At 40.1% G+C, this 18979-nt stretch overlaps 2 protein-coding genes across 2 annotated transcripts; one reads left to right on the plus strand and one right to left on the minus strand.

Annotated features, from left to right (window-relative positions):
* The first annotated feature begins 602 nt into the window (after positions 1–602).
* Positions 603–8440, plus strand: crot (carnitine O-octanoyltransferase). The gene is made up of 17 exons (XM_086077769.1): positions 603–748; positions 1234–1376; positions 2624–2748; positions 2828–3009; positions 3089–3213; positions 3388–3496; positions 3660–3753; positions 4109–4234; positions 4320–4421; positions 4493–4576; positions 4693–4800; positions 5468–5598; positions 6375–6498; positions 6569–6647; positions 6724–6817; positions 6900–7019; positions 7911–8440. Exons 2-17 carry the CDS (start codon positions 1262–1264, stop codon positions 8029–8031), a joined length of 1839 nt encoding a protein of 612 aa, XP_085933895.1. The 5' UTR covers positions 603–748; positions 1234–1261; the 3' UTR covers positions 8032–8440.
* LOC147172347 (ATP-dependent translocase ABCB1-like) lies at positions 8306–18184 on the minus strand. Its single transcript, XM_086077768.1, has 27 exons — positions 17482–18184; positions 17357–17417; positions 17100–17262; positions 16976–17024; positions 16339–16530; positions 15810–15981; positions 15577–15701; positions 14560–14737; positions 14037–14150; positions 13788–13898; positions 13570–13695; positions 13251–13454; positions 13012–13182; positions 12629–12790; positions 12373–12552; positions 12150–12296; positions 11934–12038; positions 11419–11496; positions 11219–11302; positions 10933–11136; positions 10774–10874; positions 10552–10692; positions 9993–10149; positions 9711–9908; positions 9285–9491; positions 8802–8948; positions 8306–8702 (listed from the first exon to the last, which is right to left on the minus strand). The coding sequence occupies exons 1-27, from the start codon at positions 17529–17531 to the stop codon at positions 8496–8498; spliced, it is 3834 nt and encodes a 1277-aa protein (XP_085933894.1). The 5' UTR covers positions 17532–18184; the 3' UTR covers positions 8306–8495.
* Positions 18185–18979: the final 795 nt, after the last annotated feature.

The following is an 18979-nucleotide window of genomic DNA, read 5'->3' on the forward strand; positions in this document are numbered from 1 at the left end:
TTTTAGTAGAACTTGTAATACACGTGATTTTGTCACATGATCTGGATTATGAGATTTTTACTTCCCAGCTAGCTAGTAATAGATGACATCATAACACATGATTTGGTATGCTTTGGATAAGATGTTCATTTGATAGCTAGATGATGTGGCGTGCTTTAGATTATGATGTACTCCTTATGGATTGCTAATTGGCTGGATAGATGACACAATAGGCTATGCTAAAGTCAGCACTCTAAGGAGGATACGCGCTATAGAAAATGGACTATATTGGTGATTTATATGTAGGCCTTTGTTATATACAGATAGATACATATTTTTTGTTTTGAGTAAAATTGAGAAAATTATATCAGAAAATTGTGTGCAATATGCATTCATTTTGAAAAAATGTTTAAAATATCTAGAATTTTGACTAAAAAGACTCAAGATATTAAGATATAGTTTTGTTTGTTAGAATTAAAAGACCATTTTATTTGATTAAATTATTATTCTATGAAATTAATGACACTGGAGTGTACCGCTTCGCTTTCGCCCCCATTTCACCTGTGCAGGCCGCCGCGCGCAACTCCATGAACTGTAGGGCAAGTGCCACTGAGCTGCGCAATGCGCATGCGCGGTGGTGAGGTCTCTTCCGGGCTGCACCAGGGGCAGTCGGTTAAAGGTGAACAGCGGGAACTAAACACTCATCTAAATTCACGCCACAAGTATTAGTTTTCTTTTACGAGGAGCCTGTCGACATACTATCCTGGAGGTGAGTTGACCTTTACATGAGTTTTCATATACGAAGCACGGTGAGAGATACATATGCAAATCATGTAAACAAGTACTGACTATTGTGTGTGCATCGAAATCATACAGAAAGCTAGCTAGACTATTGCGCTTAGTGTATAATGTAAATGTACTCCTATCCATCTATCTATCTATCTATCTATCTATCTATCTATCTATCTATCTATCTATCTATCTATCTATCTATCTATCTATCTATCTATCTATCTATCTATCTATCTATCTATCTATCTACTTCTCCCTCGTCTGTCTGCCCATCAAACTATATCCACGACACGTGTCCCTCCATCAATTAATGGTCATCTATTAGTCTGCATCCATCCGCCCGTCCGTCTGTCTTTGAATCCACCTTTCTATTCATCTATCCATCTTTCTTTCTGTCTTTTTACTTTCTCTCAGTGTGAATCACTGATCTGAAGTGTGCGTGTGTGCCCGTGTGTTTTGCAGGCAGAATAATAATAATAATAATAAAAAAATGGCTAAACAGTTACCAGAGCTGCAGCATGAGAGGACCTTCCAGTATCAAAACAGCCTGCCTGCTCTACCTGTCCCCACACTAGAGGGCAGCCTCTCCAAGTACCTGGATGCAGGTGATACTCTGCTTTACATCAAGGATAGACAAATTACATTATTTACTGTGTATTGCTTGTGTCTTTGTGCCCTCCATCTCTAAGGAAATCTAATGAGATCTTTTACAAAAAGATGATTATGTTTCTTCGCCTTCTGAAATTACAAGGGTAGAAATTATGACATGTTGGCCTTCTCTTGTAGTACAAAAAGCAATGAATGTTCCATAATTAACAATTATAACTAATTAAAAATTTCCACAGTTTGTTAAAAAATATAAGTACAATGCTGACATTTCAAGATTATGAACTGTGGACCGTGCAACAACATGATGTGGTGTGATATGAATATGAATGGTCAGTCACTACATTACTTATTTGTTTTATACAGGGTGTTCCAAAAAAAAGTTCATCCCAATTTTCACTCTAATGACCTCAAATTTGAACTGTGTAAAAGCTAGCGCAGTTTAATGTTAAATTTAGGTTCATGATCATTTAATGTTTCACTTTAAGTAAAAAAAATACTGCGCAGCATGTACATACAAGTGGAAGGCATATTTGACATGGCACAAAAAATGTGGAAGGCAAAAAGGAAAACGTGTGTCACAACAGGGGGGGGGGGAAAAGCTTATTAAATTGATTAGAAAATCTATATCCGTTTGAATGTGTTATCAGAATTTTTAGAAATGTATAGATTTATTTTTATTTTTCAGCTAACTGATCAATGTATCCTTGTTCAAAGTCTAACCACCTAAAGTGACAGGCATCTATCACTAGAAGACAGCATAAGCCTTGGTACAATTATCCTGTTTATGCACTTGTTACCACCGTTCCAAGAAAACTTACAAACAGAACAAAGACAAAGAATATTTATAGTTTATCTTTGTGAACATACTTGGAAACAGTCCGCCTCATTGAGGAAAACTACAAAGATAAATGAGAGATTTATCGAAGCTTATTGAAACGTTGCACAACAGCACATGATAAAAAAAGTTTGCCATGACAAGACCTACAAAAAGTCACGTTTGCGTCGCTGTGAGAGGAAATGGGAGCAGATCATAAAGTATTACGTAGCGAAGTCCGACCAAAGTTAAGCTTGTGTGTACAGCATATCACACAAGTCAATAAAGGACTCCCTATAGATTGTGCAATTCTGACAACAGTCGGGATGTGTGAAAGTATGTTATCATGATTCAATGTAAGCTTTAAGTCAAATCTGCATGCACTTTCTTGAACAACTCGCTCTGAATTTTCCTTTTGTTTGCCATCAGTTCGTCCATTTGCATCCGACCAAGAGTTTAAAGCTACTGTGGATATTGTGCGGACATTTCAAGAGGGTATTGGCAAAGAGCTGCACCACAAACTACTCCAGAGAGCAAAGACCAGGAGGAACTGGGTTTGTTGCAGTTCCATAGATGATGTCATCATGCTACGATGCTCACAGTTTCATGGTGAATGATTTTGAATTGTCCTAGCTGGAAGAGTGGTGGTTAGACACTGCGTACCTGGAGGTGCGCGTCCCATCTCAGCTTCAGGTGAACTTCGGTGGCCCGGCTCCCTATTTGGAGCACTGCTGGCCCCCTGCAGAAGGAACTCAACTGGAGAGGGCCAGTATTAATGTCTGGCACACGCTACAGTACTGGGACCTTATTTACAAGTAGGATACAAGTACACATGTAAACAAATCAGTTTCCAACATTATGCTAAGTGTTATTGGCTGGCTGTGTGACTTTTAGGGAGAAAATGGCCCCTCACAAAGCTGGTAAGATGGCGTTGGATATGGACCAGTTCAAAATGCTCTTCTGTACCTGCAAAGTACCTGGAGTTAAGAAGGACACCATCTACAACTATTTCAAGACGGGTACAGTCTCAAAATGTGTTTTTTGTTAACTAAGGAGGACTCCGTTCTAAGTTTGAGCACAATCGGTAGTGGTTAGCATGTCTGTCTTACATCTAACCCAAGGGATAACCTGTAGAGAAAATAGATTGATGAAAATGCTCAGGTTTGATGTGTTGTTGTTGTTTTGTGTCACAGAGCGTGAGGGCCACTGCCCGTCCCACCTCGTTGTAATGTGTCGCGGACGAATTTTCACATTTGATGCGCTTTGTGACGGCGAATTCCTCATACCACCAGAAATCTTCAGGTATTAGCTACTCCCCAGTAAAAGTTTAAACTTAATTGATGACAATCTAGAAAGTGAATGAATGCAGTGTGATATAAAGAACCAGTGGAATATGATTTTAAGATACAAATTTAGACAACCAATAGTAAATGCTGAAATTTTTTGTTTGGATTCACTTGGGCAGGCAGCTGAGCTATGTGAAAGAGTGCTGTGAGGGTCGGCCAGATGGCGACGGGGTTGCTGCTCTTACTTCAGATGAAAGGACACGATGGGCAAAGGTTTGGAGACGGAAACTCAAGGGTTAAAACATTAGCGACATCAGCGTGATATGCGTTCTGGGGTTCAGAGTTTTCTCAAAGAACCCGCCTTTTCAAAAATAATGCTCAGTTTTTAATTAACATTGTCAGAGAGTTCAGAGAAGGTCCAATATTATTAAGTGTCTACTGTCTTACTGCCACCTACAGGATGGGAGTGGCATGACATGTCATATTTACAGACAAGTGTAGACTGATTTGTCTAAAATTTCTAGTCATTGAATGTGCAGATGTACATAATGAAGTGTCCAGTGTATTTTTCATCATTGAGTGTGAATTGAAGATGTTACCAAACTATTCTTTCCAATTGTTTGTGCAGGCCAGGGAGCATCTGATTAGCATTGATCCTCACAATGAAAGCATCCTAGAGACCATCCAGAGCAGCCTTTTTTTAATATCTCTCGATGACGCCAAGCCATACTCCTCTACAGAGAACTACACAAATGTATAAACCTCCTATTTCAAAAAAATTCTCTTGGTTGATTTAATGAGTTAATTGTTTAAAAAAAAAAGGAATATTGTCAATGCAGATTGCAGTGGAAGCACTTATGGGCGACCCCACTATTCGCTGGGGAGACAAATCCTACAATTCTCTCGTGTTTGCCGACGGAACTTTTGGCTCCAATTGTGATGTAAGTGTTTAAGTTTAAAAAGCCTATTTCAGAAGATAAAGAAAAGAATGTAAACGGTTGTTCTTTTGCAGCACGCGCCGTATGATGCAATGGTCCTGGTGTCCATGTGTTGGTATGTTGACCAGCAACTTAAAGCTACAGAGGGAAAATGGAAGGTAGACATGGACTTCTTCTTGATATGCGAATCCTTTGTACACCAAAATAGCTTTTATTTCTCAAGAAAACTGTTTCTCTTTTTTTCTCTTCTTTTCTAACATGTGACCTCCTTCAGGGCTCAGACAGAGTCCGGCCTATGCCTTTACCTAAGGAGCTTGTTTTTACTGTGGATCAAAAAGTCTTGAGTGACATTAGCCACGCCAAACAGCAATATCTAGAGATGGTGAGTCAGTAGTAAATGGAGATAATACTTCGATGGTAATCAGAGGTTGGAATTGGGGAGTGATGATACATAATGATAAACCTCGTAGATGAAGATTGCAATGCACTCTTTCTGTCTAATGACTGTTTGTCCATTAAACGTATTCAACGCAAGCAACATTTATTAGAGCTGCATAATAGAAATGTGAATCTCAAGTAAAAGAGAGCAGGGTTTTCCAAACTTGTATATTTCAAGACTCAAATTAGAAATGTGCTTTCTCCTGGGAACCAAACTGACATCATGCTTTACCATAGCACCCCCCCTATATTGTACATATATGAATGATAATGTGCATATAGACATTAATTTAGTATACAAAAAACATTTATTGCTGATCATTTGTGTGCCTTCTCGATGATCAATAAAACCGTTTATTTTACTCTCATGGCCTTTTGCAGCCGTCTCATTACACACAGTTGCACACACCAGAAACTGCCACTGGTTGTTATTGTTAAGTTGGAGAAAACAAAGCGTCACATGACAAAACATTGACAAAAGTCATTAACTGTGCAATTTCAAAGTCAGGTTGGATGTTGGTGTATTGTAATCTGATTTCATTATATATTTTTTTCCCAGCTGTCATGTTCATATTTGCGCCAAAGTGACTTTGTTGTCTTTGGTTTTCTAGGCACAGGACCTCCAGATTGTGTGTCATGCCTTCATGGGTTTTGGAAAATCGGCAATCAAGAAGAAGAATCTTCACCCTGATACATTTGTTCAGCTGGCCATGCAACTGGGCTACTACCGCATGCACAAAATGTACGTGCTAAACTATGCTAAAAACATGCCTATATCAGGGGTGGGCAAAGTAAGTGACTTTTGAAATACAATAGTTAGGAGAATATATTTTTTAAATTAAATAATTGGTTATTATTTTAATTACATTTATAAATCAATAAAACGTTCATTATTTCTATCATAAAATACATAAAACATGAACAGTAATGATTGCATTATTATTTCAATTAATTTTTCATGTTTTATGTGTGCATTAAAAATCAAATTAGCTCTTAACTCATTCATCCCAGCCATTTTCACTGAAGCAACCCCCTTCGCTCCCGGCTGTTTTACTGTATTTTGACTGATTTTGCAAGGCCCACAGAATATTGTGTTCTATTGCTATAAAAACATGGAACCTACCAAAAGAAAGATTAGTCTTTTCTTTTATCAGGATTTTTTTTTTATATCTGTTTCCGTTTTGCAGGAAGTTTAATCATTATTCACAAATCTGTTTAAAACAGTGGGGAATAGAGCTTTTTGCAACCTGGCCCTGGTTGAGCTCTTACACTTTGCTGCCACCTGCTGGCCGTTTTTGTAACAACTACCATTGCTTCAAGTGTTTTCTTCAGCTCAGAGGCTGCATCAAAGCCCTCTGTATGCTCTAGCATAAAAAAAAAGGTTTTGAGACCATGGTAACATTTAAAATAGAACATATTTATACGTTTTTGGGAGCAAATTAATTGAGCACAAAACTTTCCCCGTTCCGGCCTAAATATGTAAATAATTTCCTCAACATTTCTGCTCTTGCCCCTCAGAGTAGGAAGTTGCTATGAAACGGCAACGACCCGCAGGTTCTACCACGGCAGGACGGAGACGATGCGGCCTTGCACCAGCGAGGCGCTCCGTTGGTGCAAAGCCATGACGGACCCCACATGCGAGGTGACGCGGCGTATGACACGAGCATTGTGACCGCTTCGCGTGCCCTGCTTCATCGGTATTATCTCATCAGATTCACGACAAGAGGAAAGCCATGCTTCAAGCCTTCAACAAACACAATAAGCTGATGGCAGAAGGTCAAGAGGGCAAAGGTTGGCGTCTAACTCGTTGGCATCCACTGTAAAGTCTTCTCTTAATGACGAAGCGCCACCGTCATGTGGCCACCAGGTTTCGACAGACATCTTCTTGGACTCTATCTCATCGGCAAGGAAGCGGGATATCCCACTCCTGCGCTCTACACAGATCCTCTTTACGCAAAGAGGTCAAGTTAAATACGATGAAGCTACGAGTTTTAATTGACCCCATTTGAGGGAATAACTGATTTGTTTTGTTTGTACTTGCAGTGGAGGGGGCGGGAATTTCGTGCTGTCATCTAGTCTGGTGGGCTACACCACAGTCCTGGGGGCTGTCGCTCCTATGGTTCATCATGGCTATGGCTTCTTCTATCGTATCAACAGTGACAGGTATCTTCACTGGAGGGGTATCCTTCGATGCAGATTGCACAGTAGAACACGTATACTCAAACTTTTGAGTTTGGGGAAAGTTCAGCTCAAGTTTGAAGTTGCTCCACAGGTGTATTTAGCTTTCTCTTATATCCATCATGAATGATAGTCTGTGAGACTTAATATCGAGTTAGAATTTACTCAAGTGTTTAATTTATTTATTTATTTTTATTTACCGTGGGTTTTTTTTGTTTTTTGATGACACGATGAACAGGAAATCAAACTTTTTGAGACTTAGGAAAGCCATTAACACTTATCTATTGTCGACAAAAATAATAAACGAAAGAGCAAGTGTGTGCAGCTAAATGAGCTATATTGAGTCTTTACGCGAGGAGACTCACCTCCCAGGTACAAGCAGTAATCTCCCTCGACCAATTAGTCACTTTGCCATCCATAAAAGTCAAGGGTGAGTACAAAATGTGTTGTTTTTGTTTCACTGTTCACAGCGGTTAACTTTTTTACACATGTAGCGTATGAATGTTTTAGGCAATGCGACAAATAGTATTGTCAATGCTGCAAGTGCTGTATGGATGGATCAACATGATTTATTGTAATAAATACAGTGGAAGTTTTCGTATGCCCTGGTTTTCAGTTTTTTTTTTCTTCATCTAAATTTTCTCACGATTTTTGAACACCTGGTTGATTTTCATACAAAAAGAACGTGCAACTGGCATTTTTTTTACCCCCGGAATTGTGTTCTTCCGATTTCATAAGGTGTGTTAAATGTCACCGTGGCTCACTAGTTGGGAATAACTGCTCTAATTAGGAGCACATCAGTTTATTGTACATACATACTCCTTCTTATCAGCACTTGTGGATAAATCCAATATTTGTTTTTCCCCCCCTTTGCAGGATTGTGATCTCCGTCTCGGCATGGAAATCCTGCCGCCAGACAGACGCCGCAACGTTGTTCAACAACTTCTCCAACTGCATGCATGACATGTTTTACCTGGCGACTACATCACAACTTTGAGTTCGCGCTCGCACCAAGAGACGGTGGAGCTTTCCGTTAAGTGCCTCCCGTTGATTCGCCTGCTCTCCTTCCCCAATGTGAATAGCACCAACCAATGCAACTGTTGAGAATGACTAGTTTTTAAGTTTTATTTTGAGCCCTGAATGCTCACTTTTTTGATTTTCTATACAAAGCTCTCAAACTTTAGCCAGGGTGATTAATAACATTCCACTGACATCCTGAGAAAGCTGATTTCGCCAAGTAGCGGTCAGGAGCCTTCACTTACTCAACTGCACAGAGTAAACGGGCATTTATTAGAGGTAAGGTGTTTATTACAGAATATGCCTTTATTTGTACAAATGCATTTTTAACTCTACTTATGACAATATTATTTTACTGGTACATTCTAATAAATTATCACTATACAAAATGTATTTGTGCAAATTGTTGAATTTTTCCATTCAGTGAATTACAGTTGCGTGTCCTCATTCACTGCCATGACCCAACTGTGTAGTGACCAGCGTGTGATAGACTCCCTTTTTGGCTAGCAGCTGCTGATGTGTCCCTTGTTCAACCACCACCCCTCCCTGAAAGACGGCTATGCGGTCTGCATTTTGGATGGTGGATAGACGGTGGGCTACGATGATGCACGTCCTGCCCTGTCGAGCTTTGTCCAGCGTTTCTTGTATCACCTGGATCAAGAACAAATTGGGAGGACAGAAGTCAATATGGCTAAACATCAGGCGGCCAAATGTGAAGTAATTCCAGGCGAGAAGAAAAGAAAAATCCACCTTCTCATTCTCAGTGTCGAGGGCAGACGTGGCCTCATCCAGAAGCAAGAGTTTGGGGTTACGTAGGATGGCTCGGGCTATGGCTATGCGTTGTTTCTGACCACCTGACAGCTGGGTCCCCTTGTCGCCTGCCTGGGTGTCATACTTCTGCTCCAGAAAACGTCAGACCACGGAACATGAAGTCATAAAAAATTGTTTTAATCAAAAGTGGAAAGGTTTGAAAAGTTCTTCACAGTTCCTTTCATTGTTAGAATTATTATTATACTGCCAATGTTAAGGCAACTTTGTGTATTTAATTAGAAATGAAAAAAGTATTATGTTAATTATTGCCCATACATACAGCACATTTGTTAAAACTCCGGTTGTTGTTTTAAGTAGAAATACTGTATGCCAGTTGAGTACTGGCATAATTGTCTACTGTAAACTTTAGCGAATTAAGCTGAGAATACAATATGAGTTTTGATTTAAAAAAAAGTGATTTACCTTTGGCAAGTTTTCTATGAAGCTGTGAATGTTGGCCGCTTCGGCAGCTGCCTTAATCTCCTCCATAGTAACAGCACGACCGTTGTCTCCGTAGGCGATGTTTTCGGCCAGGCTGCAGTCAAACAGAACTGGCTCCTGGGACACAATACCTATCTGAGACCTCAGCCAGTGGATGTTCAGCTCTTTCACGCTTACAGAATCAAACATCTGGGAGACAAAATGGCAAAAATGTCAAGTTATTGAGGCAAAGTTTCCCAGCCAAGTTCCCGTAAAGTTAATTGGACCAAGTCACAAGGTAGGCTAGAATAACCCAGATCAACTCGGGTTGTCCAAAGTCTACCCGAGGCAAAAGTTATTTCAATCAAGCATGTGGCTCTGCGTCGTTAGTGCAGCATAAACAAAAGGTGTACGTCATTTTCTTCTCACCACGTTCCCTTGCTTGGCGTCGTAGAACCTCTCCAGAAGCTGGATGGTGGTGCTTTTTCCACAGCCGCTGCTTCCCACCAGGGCCAGCGTCTCTCCCTTGCTCACTTTCAGATTCAGCCCTCGAAGGACAGGCACATCGGGGCGTGAGGGGTAGTTAAACTTAACACCCTCAAATTGCACATTACCATCAAATTGGTCCTGGAGTTTTAAGGAAAGAGACAAGCCTTACTTTATTAATATTGTAGGCCTGTAAACTTTGGTTGGCAACGTTTTGCTACTTACCAATGACTGTCCCTCATGTGAGAGATTATCAATGGCAGGATTTGTGTTCAGGAGCATCATGATGCGAGCGGCTGATATTTTGGCTTTTGCATAGTTTGGAGAAAAGGAAAGGGCCTCTCCAAGAATTTCGGAACCATATATGATTGCCAGCATCACTCTGAAAGCGGAAGTCAATTTGCATAGGACTAACATCAGAGATGATCCCATTAGGATTATGTATACATATCATTTTCTTTTGATTGCAGCTGCAATTGAGCGACAGGAAATATGCAGACGTGTGCAAGACAAATTGATTTGAATGAACGTTGTCACTTTCAGGTGAAAACCAAACACGTGTAACTGTGATTTGCTCAATTGCTTCATGTATTTGAAAGGATGGAGGTACCTCCCAACAATGATGGTTTTGGTATGCCAGCACTTTTATATAGAGGGAAACGATTAATAGTAAATGTTTAATTCTACACGATTAATTGCTGCTCCAACGTTAAAATTCATGCAAAGACTTCATGATCATTAATGCCCACATTGTTGGAGTCCATAATGAGGAGATGTTGCTTACAGGAATACTGCCATAACGTCCATCCGACCATGAATAACGAGCCAAGCTCCAAATGAGAAACATGATGCATGACCCAAGCAAAGAAGGCCGTCGGTTAAGCCGAGGACTAAACCATGCACGTGGGCCGTTTTCTCTGAGTTTCTGTAGGGAGAGGGAACCATTGAAAAGAATAAATAGGTGTGTTAAATATTCATGAAAAGGGTGATTTATGATCCCACATACCTGTACAGAACTTGGAGGTTATTTTCATACAAAGATTCAAACGTGGGTTCTCTTGTCAGAGATGCAACTGTACGGATATTCTTGATTGCTTCTGTGACAATCTGAAGAGAACCCGTGAAAACATTGCATGTGTTCCTGCATGATCGTTGAGTAACTCACCTTTCCAGCCTTCTCCATCTCTTTATTGTCCTTGGCTGCTTTTCCCGCTAATATCTGCATCTTGAACGTTCCAGCCGCAACAATGATTGGCACTAAGACCAGTACGAGCAGGGTCAGCTCCCAGCCATACAGAAAGGAGACAATTAAATTGCTGCCCATGCTGCTCATAATCTGGACAATTGTGGCCAAATGTTGTCCTGTGACCTGAGCAGAGTTGAAAGGTGATTACTAATGCGGTGAAAACATGGGGGAGAGAGAGAGAGAGAGAGAGAGAGAAGTGCATTACCCCTTGTACTTGAGCGGTGTCTGAGGCCAGCCTTGTTGTGAGCGCACCAACACTGTTTTTGGGGTCATCAAACCAGCTGAGGTCCTTTTTAAGATAATAAAAAAAAAAGGTAAAATAATCAAAAATAACTTTTTAAACTTTGCCGCTGTTCCCAACCTCCTGTATAGCCGTGCCTCCTTGGAAATCATTGTTCCATTTACCTGCCTCATCATTGCCTTGAAAGCCGCAAGTCTCAGTTTCATGGTCAGGATCTGTCCAGATTTATCAAAACAGAAACCCTGCAAAATTGAAAGAAACAAGAACACACTAGGGTTTTGACACAAATGCGTGAGACTGCTCCAAACGGAATTTGTGTCGATGATGCAACACATGTCATACTGTAATCGCAAACAGAAATGCGGAGAGACCTGAAGAGTCACAGAAAGGCATATGTGAAAATCATATTCCTTTTTGGACCTTTCCATGTGTAGGTTGTATGTTCTCCCTGTGCTTGTGTGTGTTATCTACAATTGCCAACAGCTTGATTTTCCACAGTCCAAGATTTCACACAGACGGTCCCAAAAATATGTACGCTCGCTTCACTAAATCGTTGACAAACCCACGAAATGGCGAGGTGTGACCCAAGATAAACCCTGTAATGTATGAATTTTTGGACTTAAATACAAATCCGCCATATAGTGAACCGCGAAGTAGCGAGGAACCACTGTATCCCCACCTGTAGAAACTTGGCAGAAAAAGATACAAATCCAAGAACGGCACACATAAGGCAAAGGTGTTCTGCATTCTTTTTCATCATCTCTCGATCAAGCTCAGCAAACACCTGAAAGTTTGAAAGAGGAGGTTTATTTATTCAGCTTTAACAAGTACTTCCCTTTTTTTCTTAAAAAAATTAACAACATAGATTCCTGTACAGACAGCAGTTGTAACCTACACCGATGAACTTTGAGAGGATGATCGCGTACATAGGATGGATTATTCCAGTGACGGCAGCAGAGACGGTCCCCAACAAAATGTAAGGCCACTCGGGAAGGTTGAAACGCATCATATTAAGTAACGACAAAGGCGGACCATTTTCATCCTGCAGTAAACAAAGAGAGAGCGCTGAATCATGTTACAATTTCTTCTTCGCGAGATATGAAAAGCACCGAAATCACCTCCTCTGTCTTGCCTTTGTCATCGACCAACTTTTCAATCTCTTTGTTTTGCCCTAAGCCTGCAGAGGAAGAATTTGTTGATGACTTTCTTCTACATGTGGAAGATTCAGAGGAAGTTTTGGCTTTTTCATTCCGCAAACAATTCTGCTGATCCTCATCCTCCTTATCTTTCTGAAAGGTCTGCAAGACGGAGAAAACCAAAAGGCTTATCAAATGTTGAACAAATTATTATTATTTTTTTTTATTCCAGTATTACCTGCATAGACATGAGAGTATGGTAGACACCATTTTTTGCCATCAGTTGGTCATGAGTCCCCAGCTCGACAACGGCTCCATTTTGGAAGCCAGCAATCATGTCAGCATTTCTGATAGTTGAAAGGCGATGGGCCACAATTATGGTGGTACGACCCAGTCTCACCTGTACAAGTGACAGAAAAGAGTTTGCGTATGCTAATAAATGGATATACAGTATCTTGAAATCTCTCCTGTACAGAGATAATTAGGCGTCTCTATGGTTTCTTAACGAGTGTTTGGACCATCTCAGTTGATTCCTGGGCATCAATGTTAGTCTTACTGCCAGAAACGGATATATTTTGTTTTTAAGTGGAAGTGATGAATATACATTACGGGCGTTCATACCTTGTCGAGTGCATCTTGCACGATAGTCTCACTCTCGGCATCAAGAGCAGACGTTGCTTCGTCCAGTAAAAGGATTTTGGGGTTACGGACTAGCGCGCGGGCAATTGCAATTCTCTGCTTCTGCCCTCCACTCGTGTGAGTCCCTCGGTCCCCGACCATCGTCTCAAACTTCTGCTCGGCAACAACAATCTCGTAAGTGCTTGTGAAAAGTTTGTTGGTGGGAGAAAATGCTGTCATACATCAGGGAAGTTCATGATGAAGTCGTAAGCGTTGGCCTCCTTGGCAGCTTGCTCTATCTCCTCCTGCGTCACATCGGTCCGGCCATATCGGATATTTTCAGCTATGGTCGTAGCAAAAAGGACGGGCTCTTGACTCACCACGCCAATCATCTCTCGCAGGTAGCGGATATTGAGAGAACGGATGTCATGACCATCAATAGATATCTAAAAAAAATAGGGAAAGGAATGGGATTCTTTTCAAATGTTTTGATTTTTGCAATGTCTGTCTATTGTGACTGAATCCTATTTTGTGCCGAGGGTTTTAGGAATGTGTACACACAGATCCCTCTCGAGGATCATAGAACCTCTGCAGCAGCTGGATGGTGGTGCTTTTACCGCAGCCGCTGCTTCCCACTAAGGCGATGGTCTGTCCACTCTTCACACTCAGGGACATGTTGGTTAATACCTGCAAATAATTATGATTATGGAAAGGCATATGAATATGTAGCTGGGTTAAATCTGATAGATGAGGTTAAACGGTGTCAGCGATGAGCTTACTTTGACTTCTGGCCTGGAGGGGTAGTTAAAGTTGATGTTCTTGAACTCTAGGTTTCCAATGACTGAGTCAGGCTTGAAGCCACGTTCCGAATAGCTGTCAATGGTCGGTTTCTGTAGGATAAAAGGTTCAGTTGTGGTATGAAGTTTGGGTACAATCGACAATTGGAAGTCTATATCATGTAGGCTGCAATAAAAAAACATTTCTTTGTTTATTTCAGATCCAGGAACAAGTCTCAAATCTCTTCTTACACTGTCAATGATGCTGTACACTTGGTGTGCAGCTCCTTGGGCAATGACAAAGGACTCGGCATTAGGTGAGGTCTGCCCCAAGGCGAATGCTCCAATGAGCAAAGTGAATAAAACCTGAAGACAAAAACATTGCTAGATTCAAACTTCTATCTGAAACGTTTTGTACAGGGGAATTCAACTTTACATTTCACATTTTCGAAAAAACAACATTTTCTGAAACTACTGCAATGAAATGCGCTCCTGATTATGCTGCATGAATGGCATGGAAGTCTTGTGATATTTATCACTTATGTTTGGACTAAAACAGAGAAAACAAGTACTACATTTTGCCACCTCTCTAATCTAATTACCTTACAGATCGTACTCAAATGATCATATCTCAATTATCAAATCACTTCTTGGCCTGCAGTACACATTTTGTTAAAGAGATCTCAATCTCAATAGGAATTCATATTGTTAAATACATGTTAGATAAAAATAATAATAATAATAATATAAATATGTTAATGTCTTTAGTACTCACTGTGAGTACAGTTCCAATGGTGTAATCTTGATCTCTGCTCAGAATGAGCGTACTTCCATACCAGAAGGCCAGAGCATAAGTCAGGTAGATCATCAAGAAGGTAAAGCCCATGATCAAGTTTGAACTTGTCAACTTCTTTATTCCCATTTTCTTCGCGTCCTCCAAACTCATACGATACCTGCAAAATTGATGATTAGACCAAATCATTTGCACTGGTTCAATGAAAACAAATGTGAAAATCCAGATGGCTAATGCCTGCTTCTGGCATAGTCATATAGGCGGACTTTGTTTTTTTCTGTTGCAAACAATGTTTCAGAACGTATCCAAGACTTCATCATTCACGTCCCAGACTGCATTCAAGAAGCCTTTTGCCCTTTGCTAGTCTTTGTAGTTGTATGTTCTAATTCTTGTCAAGATTTTTGCCTTACAGTACATTTGTGTGTAACCATTTGAGGACTCGTGTATTTGTAGCTAAATAATGTTTGAAGCTGGGTGTGTCAATTGCCCTTTTGGGTTTATTTTCTGAAGGATGGGTAAGCTAATTCTATTTCATTTTTTTAGGGTAACAATTTACAACAGCAGAGTCAAGCATTTTGAACCACTTTACCATTAGGTTTAGTTGGGATCATTAAAAATAAATAGCTAATTTGAGGTAAAGTTTAGATTAGTAACGGTAACTCTTAAGTTTTGCTGAGATATTAATAGCTAGATATTTGATGGTGTCTGCAGGAATAGGGTAGTCTGTGTTTTGAGTCGCAGGATTTTTTGCCATTTATAGGGAGTATTGTTGACATTGACCAATAATTTGATGATTGTGGGAAAATAAAAAGTCTGAACAAGGTTAAAAACTGAATTGATGACTTGAAATCAAGGAGTACAGTTTTCTTCACATAGATTGATTCAGTTTTAATACACCAGCACAACCTAATGAGATATAAAGCGAGAGCTGTAATAACTATCCCACCTTTATAAAAAAAATACAAGGCAGCCTACTAGCATATAAAATGGTGCACAAACCTCTCGATCTCTCTTTGCTGACCACTGAAGGCAAACACAGTCCTGATGGCAGAAAGCACTTCCTCTGCCACTGCACCCGCTTTGGCATAAGCAGTTTGTTCTTTAACAGCGAATGATGTTAGCACCTAAAGTGAAAGCCATATAAGCTTCACAAGAGATGCCCCCCCCCCCTCCCCCTCCCTTATTTTTTTTTTTTTAAAGCATAAAGTCTGGACAGGATAGATCCAATTTACCTTAGTAAAAAGTGCAGCTGAGAAGCCTACCAAGGGGCAGGCGGCCAAGATGACTAAAGCAAATTTCCATCCTTTGCTTAAACTAATGATGAAGGAGAAGATGAAGGTAGAACCGGTCTGGATCAGCATTCCCAGCTTGTCTCCGATACCTTCTTGGATTTTATAGACACCGCTGTGCATGCGGATGAAATGTCCATCAGTTATCTTCGTAATACATTTGTGTCTTCTGTACTTATTTTATAGTAAAATGTGTTAAAGTAACATGTTACAAATATGACTCTTGTTCCGTTTTTGGAGAGGAGTAAAATAGAAAAGATGGTATTGGATATACACACATTCCTAACATTTTGTTCCCTTTCAGTTTCTGCACCATGATACAGCAAAGTAGCCATCAAATAAGACGGGAACTTCCATTGCCGTAATTGTTCATTGAAATTCCTAGTCTGTAAGTCATCTGAATGGGGGAGGTGTGGTCTCAGTTGTAAGTATTTTGTTTTGAAATGGAGGTTGTCATTTAAACGTTACTCACTCAACGAGGCGAGTGTTCAGTGTTGCGGTCTCATTGACATCAAACCAGCCGATGTCTTGCCGCATGACGCTGTGGAAAAATTGCTTGCGGATGCGTTTGACCTGACGTCCAGCAGCCAGTGCAAAAAAAGCAGCCTGAATGTAGCCAGCCACGATAGCAATCGCCCCCGCGATGGCATAGTAGATTACTAAACTGGTAGAAACACAATTCATCAAATGTGTCACATTGAGTGTAAATTCTAAGTAAAGTTCGAAACGACCCTATTTGTAATATATCGCTGGTGTCGGGCCGAGTCTTAATAAGTCGCAGCTTGGTAAAATTTAATATTTTATCAAAAATCTACTATTGGTAATTCCATACGTGGGTGTAATTTTTACAAATTACCAAGCTAAAGTGTTGAAAATGGCTCGCCGTCTTTGATGATGCAACGTTAATGGTTGAACAAACATGCTGTTTTTGGGTTCTCCTGAAAAGTGACAATTTTGAAGATACAAGCGTTACAAGCAAGCTAAAACAGACTGGTATGACCTGACAGTAGAATATTAATGAGTGAAGTGAGGCTACAATCAAATCTTGCTAGCAGCTTGAACATCATATATTCACATACATTTGACACCTTTAACAACTCTTGTCTTACCCGTTCACGTCCTCCTGCATTGTGCTGTTCAGAATTATGATAGTGGAATCTGAAAATAGAAAGGATAAAGTGTAATACTCCGTTGTCAAGTTAGATAGCTATTTGTTTCTATCTCTGAACTCACTGGCGTGGCTGGTGTTGATTGTAGACATCATTGAGTGCAGTACAAGCGTGTCTGCCATATTCCCAAACACAACACACACCAAGGGGAATAAAAGCCCATGGACCACGGAGAACACGGTCCCGAAGAAAATCAGTACAACATCTAAGCCATCTGCAAATCTGAACTGCGTTCAAGTCAAATGGAGAAGAAAGAAAATGCTGAATGTTGTTAGAAAGTTATGGATTGAGATAGCAGTTGGATAGAGACAGAAAACTTACCAGCCCAGTAGGACCAAATTTGGGTATCTTTGCCTTGCTGACTTTTTCATTTTTTAGATCCCTGGGTCAAAAATGAAAAAAAAAAAGATTCAGTTTGAGTGAGTACTTACAGTAATGTTTATTACCTTAAATGAATATCCGCTGGGTTCTTTTGCAACATGTCTGTTTCATCCATTTGTAGGTTTTGGCAGAGGATGACAAAGGTCCAAATCTTTTTTGTTTCGCAAGGAATTCTTAATGGTGCTGTCTGGAAAATTAAGCCATGACCGTCATTAATGAAGAAAGGGACAAAACAGAATTATACCCGAGTGCTTCTGTTCTGTCGGCGTCCCACACCCTCACTAGTGCGACAATGTTTGACAGAGCTTTGAAGGTTTGAATTGCAAATGCGTGAGCACACACACCCACACCGGCACCACCCTCAATTGCCCTAAAGCAGGGCTCCAAAGGAGCCACAACATCAAAAAAAAAAAAAAAAAAAGTCCAAGAAAGTAGATGTACTGTTTAACCATTTTATGTATTGTAACCTCGGTCTTCTAGTAGAAGAGCATTTAATTGTTCTGCCTGCCACTATAGTGCTGAAATAGATGAACAAATACACATAAAGTAAACAAATTAGAATCATCTTAACACAACCTTGTTCATAAAGCATATACTGTACATAAGTCTGACTGTCATCAGTATAACAAAGAAAGGAAAACCCAACGGCAGCAAGAAGAAAAGCAGCTGCCCTAAAATGGAGCCTTGCGGAACCCCATGAAACAGCGGAGCTGTACAGGACGCAGAACTACCAAGCCAAGTTCTGTCTTCATATGAGAGCTAAACAAATCCACAGCGCTCTTACAGTTACCCACAAACTAGCTTTGAGTATATTATGGTCCATCGTATCAAATGCTGTAGTTATAGGTCTAGCAGGGCAAGTCACATAGTCCCAAGAGTCATTTGCCAGGAGGATGTCATTAAAAACTCATAAATTGACTCACATGTAGCATTTTAAAACCAGATTGGAAAACCTCTAGAATATCAGATTAATCCATAAATGGTGATGATAGCTCAGTGTGAACAACTTTTCTGAAGAGCCAAAATTCTCACTTTTCAGGAGGCCCCAAAAACGGCACGTTTGTCCAAACGTTAACATTGCATCATCAAAGAGCCATTTTCGACATTTAAGATTAGTCATTCATTTGTAAAAAAATAAAAATAAAAATAATAATAATTGTCTGGATGCCAGCGATATGAGAGATTTATGATGATGTGATGTCATGGAGTAGGCTTGTAATAACCCTGGAAATGATTTACTTCTCAGTAGAATATTGCTAATCTTTGAATGAAAATGGCAGCCTGTGCTTAAACATAAAGGCAATTTAACTGTTAGACCCCCAAAATAAAGTGCAGTGTTGCAATCAAACCGTTTATTTATTTATTTTATTGCAGCCGTTAATTTCTTCTTAGATTTAAGTGTTTCTCTTTACCATGGCTTACTTTTTCTTGTTAAAATTAGAGTCTCATTAGAGACTCGTAGAAGAGTGTTTGCGTTTCTGCTTTTCTTACATTGTCAATCATGCTGCACACTTGGCGTGCAGCTCCTCGGGCGCTAGAAAATAACTGGATGTTTGGTGAGGT

This window comes from Leptonotus elevatus, chromosome 6, assembly GCF_054856555.1.
Source record: "Leptonotus elevatus isolate MCC_2025b chromosome 6, RoL_Lele_1.0, whole genome shotgun sequence".
Taxonomy (NCBI): Eukaryota; Metazoa; Chordata; class Actinopteri; order Syngnathiformes; family Syngnathidae; genus Leptonotus; species Leptonotus elevatus.